At 36.3% G+C, this 14,651-nt stretch overlaps 1 protein-coding gene across 1 annotated transcript; it reads left to right on the top strand.

The window, feature by feature from the left end:
- The first annotated feature begins 8,035 nt into the window (after positions 1-8,035).
- LOC131690227 (uncharacterized) lies at positions 8,036-9,208 on the top strand. Its single transcript, XM_058975816.1, has 2 exons — positions 8,036-8,722; positions 8,780-9,208. Exons 1-2 carry the CDS (start codon positions 8,069-8,071, stop codon positions 8,972-8,974), a joined length of 849 nt encoding a protein of 282 aa, XP_058831799.1. The 5' UTR covers positions 8,036-8,068; the 3' UTR covers positions 8,975-9,208.
- Positions 9,209-14,651: the final 5,443 nt, after the last annotated feature.

Below are 14,651 nucleotides of genomic sequence, written 5' to 3'. Positions count from 1 at the left end.
TTTTACAAAATTTGGGTATTTTCATTAAATATATTTCACAAAATTTGGGTATTTTGATTAAATAAAAATAGTTTTCTCCATCTTCAAGCAATTAATTATAGATTCGATCAGCAGATAAAAGAAAACTATTTGGACCTCGAACATCGTTCGTTATTCATTTGATAAGGTTCAATGTGTGTCCGGACAGAAAACGAGCTCCAAAAATACATTATATAGCCATAAATCGTGTTCTTGACATAGTTCTTAAAACACGATATCTCGAATCGGTCACACTTTTATTATCCAGTTCACGTTACTCCGAGTAAAAAATCTGATAATAATTAAACATGAACATGAGTCACATTACTCCACGTGTCAAATTCGAAAGTGAGCTTAAGTATGAAATATATGCGTATAATTTACGAAAATTGTGATAAATATCCTAATATCGTGAACATAAATCACAGTAATCGTGACTAAAATTTCGAAAATCGTGATTGAGATTCTGAAATCATGATTATTACGGAAATAACTAACGGACTAATGCTGAAATAATGAACATAAATCACACTCCTTTGGCGGAAAATCAGGTACGAAATTCGTCATGACGTGAATATAAATTAAGAATATCGTGGTGTTTGGTCGATAGTTTTGAATGAATTAAAAATAAGTCTCATTGTTGAAGTTCATTTGCACAGTATTGAAATAGTGATACTTTTAAAAACAACTTCGTGAAGTACAATCAATCGATTAATAATCTTGGTTATCGAGCAGACATCAATGGATGACTTCATGGTTCAAAACCAGATGTTAGCACAGTTGGGACATTAAATTATTATTGTTTTCCACAGTTTAGGTCTCTGTGGACATACAATGGTGCCTTTTCGGTACTCGATTGCTTCAACAGTTTTGCGAATAGAACAATTAATATTTATATCAATCACGTGTTTAAAGAAAAAAAAACATGTCAACATTGGATGCGTCGTTCCAGACACATTTATTGTAAATTGCATTTTATTAAGTATATGTATATGGCATTAACGGATCTGGTCATACGTCTACGTAGCATAGGCGGCTCCAGGTCGCAGCCAAATGGTCGGAAACTTTTTTCTTCGAACGTTTCTGTTTGGGGCGAATACTTAACTCATTGGTGCCCAACCTACTACACAGGGTATTTGGTACAGGGTTAAGAATCACTCTAGGAGTTATAGAGGACCATATTTGGGGAAAAATCGTGCTACACATACCATCATATCTCAATCGTTACAGAGTTATTGAACGTGTTCTGTAAATAACTCGTTTGTCTTTAAATACTTCTAACTGAAAACGTATTGTGAGAATGTCCTATTGAATGGTGTTTTCGCGAGTTTGACTTGTAACTTTACATCTTGCCAGATGCACATAAAAGGAGTGTTCCAATTCTTACATTTAAATACATGTGAAAATGTGAGTTGTTCGGCTTTTACTAGGTCATTCAGTCCGAGTTTCACATCGAAAGAGTGACAATAGGATATCATTTTTTATTAATTTTTCGTTCATTTTACGAAAATTTAGATAGATAACATCATCATTTTAACAATTCAAATTGTTAGTCTAATGCTGCATACTGTATTATTTGACATGACATGTGTTTGGGTTATTGAACTTTGATATTTTCATCTTATTTTCTCTTATACTAGCTTTACGTGAAGAAGTATTCCATTTATCTTATTTTTTATTTTCACTAGAAAGTCAGAAAATTTTGGAGAGCATAATACATTTATACCTTTCCGTTAAGTAAATTTAGTATTATTTTAGAAGTAAATTAATTTAAAGTTAGTGTTATTATTAGTACATGGTGCGCCATCTGGATGTATCCTATTTCAACACTGAACAACTCCGCCATTTTACAGCCGATTTTGACAGAAAAATACGATTTTGAAACGTCATTTAGTGCCATTTTAGCTATGAGTCGATTTACACCAACGGGGCCACGCATAAATGACGTAGCATTTTGGGGGTAGGGAGGGTATACCAAATTTGTGACGAAGTGTGACGAAGGGGAGGGGAGGGTCAGAAGTTGTGCGATGTAGCATTAAGTTTAAAACCCATTGTTTAGAGAAAACAATTTAATGATCCTCCATTTCCAAGAGACATAAATTTAAATTCAAAAAAGTTACTTTTGATGCGGTTTTTCATGAGGTAAATTTTACGATTTCCGGAATTACAAGTTCGCAAGAATACGAAAAGATTTTGTATGCGGATTTAACTTGCTACATTAGTTAGTTAATGTTGCTAACTAGTAGACTTAGTTTGGAAGCTGAATTTTTACTTCGGATTCAACCAAACAAAATTTAGTAATTTAGATGAACGTATGCTTCTTAGAATCATTGGCAGCTGCAGGATTGTGAACTGAGAACTGCTTCAAAACAAAACTATCAACACTATATTTTTCATGAAATAGGCTTATTTTGCACGCAAATTGCTGTTATAATGAAAATGGTGATAAAAGTCGTCAAACATTTTGAAAGGACGTGTATTTAAAATAATTGAAAAACATATGTAATTTTTTTCATCCTCCGTTCGCTTTGCATGGGACGATGGGGAGGGGGTAGGTAAATGCTACGTTATTTACGAGGGGGAGGTCAGAATTGTGTGACCAAATGCTACGAGGGGGAGGGAGGAGTCAAAAATCGTCGAAAAAAAGCTACGTCATTTGTGTACGGCCCCTAAGCTGCTATTGAATTTTAAGTTGATGAGGCTTCCTGTTCCGGAGTTACGGGTTTAAAAGTGCGACCACACAGAAATTTTTGCCTTTCTCATACAGGAAGGGTATGCAATCACTCTAAAAATCGTCAACCTAATCTCGGAGGGTCAAAATTTTTTTTTCGACTGATATAAGGTTTCTGAATTTAAACAGGGGTTAAAGCTAGGGGTGTACGGAGAGGGGTTACACCCCCCCCCTCTCCCCCACTTGTCAAAACCCCTTTAAATTCCTTTTAGATCATCCCTCAGACCACCATCCATCACTCATACCCCTCCCCCTCTCAACCCCATCATCTTTATACTACCGCTATATCACAAGGCATCCCAAATAAAGCTGGGGAGTGGTTTGTTCGTAGGTTTTTCACCCTCCTCACACACCCACCCTCGCATGACAAAATTAGTTAGCAGGAAGACAACATTGAACTAATGCTGATTAGGCTAATTTAGTATGATATTTTTTTATTTCCAGTGTTGCACCGTCGAAACGTAGCTCATCAGGTTCGTGGCTGGCGAGCCATTGTGCAAAGTGTACTAAGAATTTATTAGACATTTCCATAATTGAAACGAACATAACCAGCCATAGACTCATAGTTTGGAGAAATGAGAAAGGCACAATTGCACTACTAGGTGGATTAAAACAGGTTTTTGCGTATCAAATGGGGGTGGTCGTTTAATCTAAACCTAATTTTTAATAAATGGCATAAAATATGATGATGATGATGATGATGTAACCCACCATCAGTGCAAGGGCTACGCCAGTGGCTGCAGTTGCTTTAAGCAGCAATTCCAAATGTTGCTAGCAAACAACTTTCAATTTATCGCTGTATGAAGGGCCAAAAATGGTTGGATCCATAAGCAGAGGTTCATATGCGCACTCCACAGGGACAGAGAATCTCCTTCCAACAATAAAATCCAGATCTTTGAAGAGCAGCATTTGCAATACTCGTTAAGGCACCACCTGATGGTTTGTATGAGTAGAGCGCGTCAAACTTACCGCACCATGACATATAAGAAAACTTACAATAACTATGTTATTCCGAAGAATTAATAAGTTACTGCAGACATTATTATCTTCTGACTAGAGGCGATCCACGTACCCTAGTCCATGACACAGTTCGTATGATGCCCTGATGCACCCTCGCTGCCTAATTAGTAAAATACATAAATATCACGAAAAAATGCATGTAATGATTTGTAATATATTTGACATGTGTAATGAATATAGTTATGTTATGTATATAGCAAATATAATGTTTTATAAAAGAAGGATGAAACCCCCATCCTACATTCACGCCTTAAATCCATATCCGACACCAATTCAACTATAGCATGTCCTACGAAACATGCCCTTGCAATACATATTCTGTATGTTGATACCGTTCAAGTTGAAATGTTATTATTGCACACAATGACTCGTAGTATTTGAACTAACAATGAATAAAAAATATAAGGCTTGCCAAGGATTAATCATTTTGATTAGTAAAAGGAAAGAAACATAATATATAATGAATTGAGGAAAAAATATAATGTATAATGAATATAACCAGCACAATGAAATGAAAAACATAATATTATACAATTTATTAACATAATGCACGTGCTGCTGAAATAAAATGGTGTAATCAGATGTGTTTAAACCACCATCAGTGCAAGGACTACGCCAATAGCTGCAGTTGCTTTTAACGGCAAGGCCAAAGTTATGCCAGCAAGGCCTTCATTGTATCACTGTTTGAGGAGGGCCAGGTGCGGGCCCAGAAAAAAAATTCGGAAGGGGTCCGAAATTTCGATTTTAAAATGAACATTGTACAATTTGTAATACGTAATAATCCTATTTAATGAATATCAGTTTAGTTGGTCAAATTTGGTTTGGAATGATTTTGAATTTGAAACTAATATAAAATTGAAACTCATTTAGAATTTCTCAACAAGTAAAATAATTTCGGAGGGGGTCCGGACTCCCAGGACCCTCTCCCTGGATCCGCCACTGGAGGAGGCTAAAAGATATGGATTCATAAGCTGAAATTTTCATGCGCGTTCCACAGGGACAGTCCCAAGAGACTAAGAATCACCTTCCAGCTAGAAAATCCATCCATTTGATTAGCGCAATTTGCATTTTTTTTCAATTGATCGTAATTAATTTTTCTCGCACCATGAATTTTTGTTGTGTAGATGAGAATTTTTTAATACAATTTTTAGAGCGTAAAACAGCGATTTTATAGAAAGAACGCTCCCGAATGCAGGAAAAATTTACTATTTAATATTCGTGCAGCAAAACGTTATTCAACTGTTATGCAATTAAAAAAGCGCAAGAGGTGGAGCTTATAGGCAACATGTTCATTTGTCACGAATGATGTACCAAGAATCATACTAACAATAGAGATTGTTGCAATAATGCTAGCGTTTGCTTTGAAAACAATTTTGTCGAAATGAAATGAAACTTAATGTGTTTCATGAAATTTTTATGCAAACAAAGCATAAATATGATGTCCGCTTTCGAATATGGCAATATGTAATGTATAACCAATAAAAATGAATCGAGTAATTTTTGAAAATACTTTGATATCTTTAGAGGGCCTTAAAACATCGTTGATATAAACTCAAAAAAATTGTATGCTTATTCTGTGAATTATTTATCGTACACAAAGCATTGTGTTCAAATGTGTTTTTTTCGAGAGTAATAAAAAATTTGAAGCATATTAATGATGATAATTTTGGGTTCTGATTATAAGATCTAAAAGTATTAACTGTTCGTCAGCAACTTTTATCGAGAAACAATTCATTCTATCAATAAATATATGACGGTTGATTTTATTTCTACAATGTTACAAACTCAAGTTCAGTAAAAGTTTAACCAGAATAAAGTTAGCTGATAAGTTGAATAATAATGTCATCTCCAGTTTTCGCGATAATGCTTGCAACAAAAGTGTTTTAGCTGTAAAGTAAAACACCCATAATATGTGTCAAATTTTATTGTTTCAGAAAACATTGGCGATACAAATAAATAACTAAAATGTAACGTGCTGCAGCTGTGTTTCACACATGCAACAGAATTGTTTTTTGTTTTCTGTTGCCATTGTAATGCAGCAAATAACTTTGTTTGTATTTCTAGAACATGTTGCAAGTGCTACTTGGGATACCAATGGAATTTTTTTAGTTATAGAATTGTAGTTGAGCTATTGGTCTTCCATTGTGATCACCGCAAACCTCTTAAATAAAAAATGATTTCGGCGAAAAAGCCATAACTCCGCCAATTATCAATATTTTTTTTATAAACTTATGCTTGTTTATTTCACTGAAAAATGTACTACCAAAATACTATACACAGAAAAAAATATTTTGTAATTTTAAGTTTATTTTCATGCACATATTTGGAGCATGAATATAAATGTAAAATAAAGTTCTACCACAAATACACACGATTTGTCGTGCTTTCTTCAGCGAATTTTATTGTAATTTTACACGTGGATTGAAAATTACAGTTTCTTTAAACGGAAAACCAATGCACTTCAATGTATTTTTACTCGAATACTGCTGTAAAATGAATGACATGTAATATTACACGAATGAAAGTGTAAAATTGTATGCTGTTTGATGCTCCAATTGATTTTAACGTAATTTTCAATCAAATTTTTGGTTCAATCGTTGTAGGTTTACATTTGTATTGATTTACATGTCGTTTAAATTTCATTATTTTTTGGTGTGTAAGTTTGATGTAATGAAATCATTGCTTTATACCCTTACGTAAATTCACACTTTCATCACATTTTTCTCACAAAAAGATATGTAACCCCTTAAGTTTAATTGAATCAAACGGCATGCAAACGATTTTATTATTTCTTTATCCCGGAGAAACACGACATTCCAAGAACACTAATAACAATAATTAAAAGCATTTACCTTTATTGTCTCGAGACATTTGTATAAATAGATATTTTATTACCTATGTATTTAAAGTTTTCATAATACAAGTATTATTTATCGTGTATAAACATTGGTATTATTAAAAGAAAGGAAATTAAATGAAAACCAATTTAATTTAAAAAAGCAATGTGCTCAGAAAATACAGCAAGTGCAAGATATAAAGAAGGGACTCCTGATTTTTTTGTCCTTTTACATCAATAAACAAGCTATAATATTTTCCTACCGAAGAAGAAATATAGTTAATATGACGATCAATAATATAGTGTATGTATTACTTCAAAGTCTATGAAAGTATTCAATACTAATGAGAACAAATAATATAATTGATTGACGATTTAATGATCAAAAGTAAATCAATGAACATGACAACAAAACATTTGGTCTTCGTGCAGATATGACTGCTTCAAATTGGCTTTCGATTCTTCGCGCGAATTGTCAATTTTCAACCCTCATACATGATTCAGCAGTCATCCTACCACTCAGACAAGACCATGCGTACTCCCCACGCACATTATATGTCCAGTGGATTAGTTCCCTAGTTGTTCAAAAAACACAAAACAAACAAAGAAATCGTGTTCCCTTACAATGCCACCAAATCAAAGTACATTTAAAATTTCTACCGATAAAATATGTGCAATTCTAAATTAATATATAATAATAAATAATAATAAATAATAATTAATAATTAATAATTAATAATAATTAATAAAAATAAAATGAAGACTATGCAATTATGCATTGTGTTGTATATGATGTAAAAAACTTTTTTTTGTGGAACATTCCATCAACCTTTTTTGCGTTTTAAGGATTTATGACTGTGTTTGGGATTTTTTACACTGATACAGTTTTCGGAATAGCAGGTGGTCGCAACCATACTTATTATTTTTTGTTCTGAAATATATGCCCTATCTATACATGAATACCTCATAGGAGGATTTAAGGAGATGCTTACGCCGTTAGTTCTGAATAGTTTAAATCAGTAGTTTAGTAGCAAATATTTTTGCCTCTCAAATTCTACAGTTGAACCACTGTACAATGGTAAGACCTTCAATCGAAAGTGGAGTGGATTGATTTTTTTCTAATCTATTATAGTTTGCCCAATTTATCTGCTTAAATTGAATCTTATGTCAAATAAGCACCATCAAATTATTTTACTCCTCGAATTAAGACTATTTTCATTGAACCTGGCATTGTATCAATGAATAGGAAAAGCCCCCGCTGTCAACTGCGTACGAGTAGCAGTGACACTGAATATTGTTCAAACGCACGTCTGTTTCTTGCTTTCTCAACGTCGGTGCCGCAGAACAAACGATCGATTCACAGCCACCGTCCCGGCTGGGTGATATAAAAGATATTCGTCCCATCCCGACTATCATCAGTAATTGTTCGGGATTTGAACAAGTTGAATCCAGCAGCCGAAATAATGAACCGTTGGTTAACGCTGGTCTGTATCCTGGGATGCCTAGGTGGGGCATTCACCATGTACGCCGCCATTTCAGTTGGTTCAAGTGGTCTGGTGACGCTCAGTAATAGCCTGCAGCAAATCGCTGGCGTGGTAGCCACCTACCAGAGCACTCTGAACACTGCCCGTAATCAGGTGTTCGTTGGTCTTACCGATCTGATGGGCTGGGTCAACATTACTTACACGGCGATGAATAAAACCTACGGTGCCAATCAGACGATGTTACGGGATTTTGTATCAAATTTGCAGTATTTCAACCAAACTATAGGATATGGTGATCAATCTGCTACTTCGGCTATCTCAAATGATTTGACTGGTCTTAGTCAATCTCTAAGGCAGGCAATTGACAATATCATCCAATATTACAACATGTTGCTGGGGCAGATGCCGTATAATGCTAATTCCGATAACTGTACGATTCGCAACGCCACTCAGATGATTAACGTGCCGACTTCTTTGGTCAAGCTGGGCCAATGCCTCCAGATAAACACGGCTACGGTGACGGCATACGTTCCACCCATCATGAACATTATATCGGTCATTAAAAGTGATTTCGTCTCGTTCGTGAACCAGCTGAAGATTTGTAATGCTGCATCCATCACCTGTCAAAACTACGTAAGTCGTCCAGCCTCCACAAGTATGCAGTCATCTAACGTTTTTGTTTTATTTCAGTACTTCGAACAGGTGTATATGGAATCAAGTACCGGAAACAGCATGTTGTACATGCTGAATAACTTCATATCAATGGCATTCCAAGACGCCTATAACCGCAATTCATTCTGTGGTCAACTGGTTCAAAGCGACATCCAGGATGCGGTTTCAAATCTGACAAGTGCCTTCTCGCTGTGTGCATGGCCGCCACAATAAGGAATACTTACTGTTTCCAGTTGATCTGTAATTAGTTCCAATATAGCTACTATATAGTTGATGTCTGCTAGTCAATAAAATCGAAACTTTGAAGAGGTATAAGGTGGTACGCCTTTTCTTTGCCCCCTTCTGATCGTTTGACAAAAAGTAGTCGAGACTCGAGTGAGAAGAAGTTGCATATCAAAAAGACCGTTGGACGAATAAATCAGTAAACTGGGATAATGTCAGTGTAAATAGGAATCGTTTATTTTTATCTAAGTAATAATTGAATTCCTACATCTGGATATCGGATACATGGGAGAGAGGGTAGACTATGATATCAGTGAGAAGAAATATTAACTCTCAGTTTTAGGCAACGGGAGATCAGCGACATCGATTTCAGACTCGGACGGCCTACACCAACAAGCATAATGAACGCCGGGTGGTCCTCTACGAGCCAACAGAGCTTCCTTCAGTAGATTTCGTAGTACGGCTCAGTTACAGATCGGCACCAGGTAAAGCGTGTGATGTTTGTTCTGCAGGTCCCGTTTTTGTTAACTCTTTCGATCTTCCTCGAGCACGAAACTGAGATCTGGAGGAACAATGCTGGGTGCATGCCCAAATAATACGTTCGATATCGTGATAACCGTCGCCACTATTCGCGAACCCAATGCGTCGAAAATCCTATAAGTTAGATATTTACATAAAGGATTGAGTTCACACAAGGGCTTTCTCCAGAGGAAGAATACACGTTTTTTTGATATGTTGATTCTCACCAGCGCGATTCACGCACTGGCGAAAGGTATACCAGACGCGAACAATCGCGGACGAGCTCCCAACTTGTGGTGGGACAAAGAGTGTTCAGAATTGTACACGGAAACGGCTTTCGCGTATGAAGAATTCGTTAAGGTTAGAACGCCCGACAACTGGAGGTAATACGCGGAATAAGAAACAAAAATGAAAAGCTTCAGGGGAGCGTCTGGTGTAAAGTGCTCAAATCGAAGGTTATTTTGGTTTACGATATTGAATACAAGGTAGCAATGGATGTTGAAATGTTCAGATTTATTTATACATTCATTGTGCATGTAAAAAAATATTTTTAGTCATGCAGAGCAATACATATGAGCGTGCCAAGAGTAGACGTCCAACCATTTCCACGTCGAGGAGCTCCGCGGCGAACATGATAACTCTCGAAAAGATTGTCTGATATGGTAAAATCAATAAGTTTTGTAAAGCTTAGACTTGTACTTAGTCGACGAACCACAAAAAATAGAAAAAAGTTCGAGTTTCGGAAAATGGCTTCATGAAAACCAAAAAATCTCATATTTTACTGTAAAATTCGCTCATTTCTCTTCAACATAATAGAGAGAAAAACAAATATTCAGTTTTCTGTAGTTCATCGATAGGCCACACATATTGTGCATTCTCATAAAAAATCATGTCAATTCGTTGATCAGTTTTTGAGTTATCGTATTCGCCAATTCGAATAACGCGGTTTTGAGAAAAATGCTATTAAAGGGTGTCCCACATCAAATGTCATCACGGAAAAAACACTGTAGAAAATGACCCATTGGGTTGAAAATTTGGGTAGAAGTAATTTAGAGTTTATTATTTACACTGTATATTTATGGCTGTCAGTTTTTCGAAAATTGTTGCTGATAGATTGAAATATGCGTGTGTTATAGCAAATATGCGCGAGGAATGCATGGCAAAAGAAGTTTAGTGTGGCCACAGAGATTGCGGGATACTATTTTAGAGGTTGAATACTAAAAATGAAGCATATAGAAAAGAAGTCGATTTTTTGCCCACTACACAAGATGCCCCCCCCCCCCCTAACGAAAGCCAATAACGCGGTTTTTGGCGCTGGTTCGTCGACGGGTTAACAAGAGAAACATCGATGAGCACTCTTTGTGGCACTGCCCGACGTATGCGGAACCAAAACAATATCAACAAAAGCGAGCGAACATTTGCCATAAATTTTGTCAAAAAAGTCTGCTCGGACTCTGTGCCAACACAGAAGACCTTCCGTGACGCTTCCCCGCACAATGCCGCGAAAGAATCAGTTTTCGATGGTATAATTCTCACTTTTGCCATACAGAAATAACGCCCCAGGGTTGGATAGAATCAAATTCAACTTGTCGAAGAATCTACCTAACACCGAGAAAAACCATTTGATGATTTTATTCAATAAGTTCCTGGCGAGTGTCATTGTCTCTCATTACCATAGTCAAAATAAGTCTTTTTCATTTACAAAAATCTGGCGAAACCGACAAGATATAGCGATGGTACTTTCTAAAGCACCAGAACCACCACCTACGACAACAAAGCATACCTGTAAATTCGTTTTCATTATTTCCATCACACACTCGTTTTCGCTTTGAGATTGAGAACGATATTAGTACTTTCGATATTGGACATAGTGCTGAGAGAACGAAAATACGCTAGTAACAATATTTATTTGTCGTTGTTTGATTCCGTGGATTTACGAACTAGCGTTGATATTGAAAGATTAAAGCACTGTTGGCGTGCATATTGTACGTGTTTGCCGCGTTTTAGTTGCATTTTGTGATGCGCATTGTTGTGTTGTCATATTAGGAAAATTAAAATTAGAATTGAAAATTACTCATTATAAATGAACTTCGCATTCTAATAAGAAAATGAAAGTTGTTACCGCTAGTCGTTACCGTTATCGTTGCTCCATTGCGTTTCACCTCCATTGAATGGAATGGAGAATTGTAGGCCCTGCTCAAGACTAAAGGAATGTGCGTTAGATCGCCAATCCAAAACCGGGAAAACCTGTCTCCGACCACAATTCGTCTCGGCCGATTGAAATGCTGTCCTGCATTCGGAAGTTCTTCGAGAAAATGATCCTATTCCGCCTCGACAATTGCGTCGAAACAAACGGCTTTCTGTCAGATAAATAATTTGACTTTCGTAAAGGCAAAGTAACGAACGATGGCCTTGCGTTGCTTTCAACAGGAATTGAAATGGCCTATGCGTCACTGTTCTTGGATATTCGGGTTATTTTTCACTCAGTTCCAATAAATGCTCTCTCAGAGAAGTTGCACCAGCATGGGGTATTCCCCCGATTATATGAATATTTTGATTAACTTGTTGTCGGGAAAATACATGCATTTTTCGCATGTTGATTTTGATATCGGTTTAGCTACATGGGTCTTCCCCAGCGCTCATGTCTTAGCCCCCTATTCTAAAATTTTTACGTGAATAACACTGACGGATGTCTTATCAATTCCTTTAAGCTACGGCGTAACGGAGTAGTCTCTGTTGTAGGACTGTCGATTTTCAAGGATCAGTACAGGATACCTTGGACAATTTGTCTACTTGGGTTCTCTGGCTTGGTATCGAATTCTCTACAGAGAAAACCGAGCTAGTCGTATTTTTAAGGAAGCTTGAATCGGTGCAACTACAGCTTCTATTGATTGTTCAAACTATTGCTCAGGTTTTACATTTAAATATCTCGGCTATCGACTTTATAGCGTGCTACAAGTACAATCTTAAATTTATGAGTGGCTATAAATCTAACATAAAACCTCAATTGTTACTACCCAAGTAACAATTGAAGTTTTATAGCACGCTACAAGTGCAATCTAAGTTTTATAAGTGGCAATAAAACTACCATAAATCCACAATTGTTACTAGGGTAGGGACATTAGGTATCTGAAAGAGAAATGCCAACAAAGGATCAGCTTTCTCCGTACAATAGTTGGGACCTGATCTGGCTTTCGTGGTTGTGAAGTAATTCACAAAATCAAATTCACAAGTGAACTCCAGAATAAAATATCACGATAACGTGCATATAAATTACGATAAACGTGATTATATGATGAAATCATGAATATAAATTACACTACTTGTGACTAAAATAGCAAAAATCGTGACTATGATCCTGAAACCATGTCAGAAAATCCAACACAAAACTGGTGAATAAAATATCACGAAAACGTGAATATAAATTAAGAATATCTTGACTAAAACCCTGCAATCATGGACATAAATCGTGCTACTCTGCTAGAAAAATTCGGTATTAAACTCATGAATCACAGCAACGTGACTACGAAAATCGCGACTAAGCTCCTGAAATCATGAACATCATTCTAATTGATATACTACAAACTAGTGTATCCCCAAAGTATGAACAAGAATCACAACAAAAACTAAACATGCCCAGAGAAAATCCTCATTAACCCGACCAAAAATTTCAGTGTAACGCCATGCACATTTTTGCGCGAACTAGAATTTTTGAAAACACACATAGTTTCATGAATACGAGGTTTGTTATCCATAATTTCAGGAACTTGGTCACGATTTTCGAACTCGTGATTATTTCTTCGTGTTTTTTCGAACGGATTTCTTTCCGTGTATAGGAAAAATAAAAGATAGAACTTGAATTTGTTTGAATTTGAAACTAATCCCGTACCTGGCACATATCTGCATTGAATTTCGGCTAAAAATACCCGACTCCCACATCTCTAACGGGAATCAAACACATCGGCTTCAGTGACGTGCACTACCATTTATCTCAGACGTATCAAAATATTCCTCCAGTATCGCAATTTATCGTATGACATATGCGTCAAATATGAGCATTTAAATAACATCAAAAATTATTTTTTCCCTTTTTTTTATTTCGACTATGTTAGTCACATTTTCTTTTTTTACGTTTTAACGCCATTCAATTAGCTAGAGATTACTGGGTAGGGAAAGTTATGAAACTTAGAGCCATAGTACTCAAGTGAGAGCAAGGATGTGAAGTAAACAGATCGGAAAACTAGAAGTGGCAGGGTCATTAGAACAGGCTTAATATCGTGCGGGCTTGTCACGGTAAAGATAGATACGTCTACCTTTATCAAGGACACATGATAGTGAACTCGAGTGATTCGTAGTTATTCTGCCTAAGCTCGACCCTCATTATCAGAAGGCAAAAATTAAGCCCGCACGATATTAAGCCTGTTCTAATGACCCTGCCACTTCTAGTTTTCCGATCTGTTTACTTCACATCCTTGCTCTCACTTGAGTACTATGGCTCTAAGTTTCATAACTTTCCCTACCCAGTAATCTCTAGCTAATTGAATGTCGTTAAAACGTAAAAAATCAAAAATTATCAAATCAAGCTACATCTATTGAAATGCATGATTGGGTTAAATCGGCTTAACAAAGAATCAAACATGAATAGACAACGCAATGGAAACGGACAAGCTGAGCAATGGGTAACGGCACGTGCGGTATCATTGGATGTCACGCGCTGCTAAAAATCCAGTATGTTCCACCATAGGATCCATATATTGTGTGACGTACGTAGACGAGTGTTTGGAGGGAACACCTAGTTGGAAATACGATCAGATGGTTGATGTTACAACCATTGACGTTTTTTTAAGCCCGCAGTTGTTTGTGCAGACACTACGCAAACAAGATTTCGAGTTGAAATTATCTGTTTAATTTAACCTAGACTAAATAAATAAAAGCTCAAAGGCTTCAAAAGGGGTTTGCTCAGGTACGGATATGTGCCTTTTGAAAATGTATGATTTTCAAAGCCCCATATCTCCGGTCACAAGTACGTGCGGTGAGCAAATTTGATTGCCTTTTATTTCCTTAAAAAATCCGCAACTTTTGGTGTATATATTGTCATGTTCTTTCAGCGGCTTCCAATTAATTGTCTTTTTGGTCGGATTTCTTCCAC

This window comes from Topomyia yanbarensis, chromosome 3, assembly GCF_030247195.1.
Source record: "Topomyia yanbarensis strain Yona2022 chromosome 3, ASM3024719v1, whole genome shotgun sequence".
Taxonomy (NCBI): Eukaryota; Metazoa; Arthropoda; class Insecta; order Diptera; family Culicidae; genus Topomyia; species Topomyia yanbarensis.
Note: the sequence above shows the minus strand (reverse complement) of the source record. Positions and strands in the feature narration are given on the sequence as shown.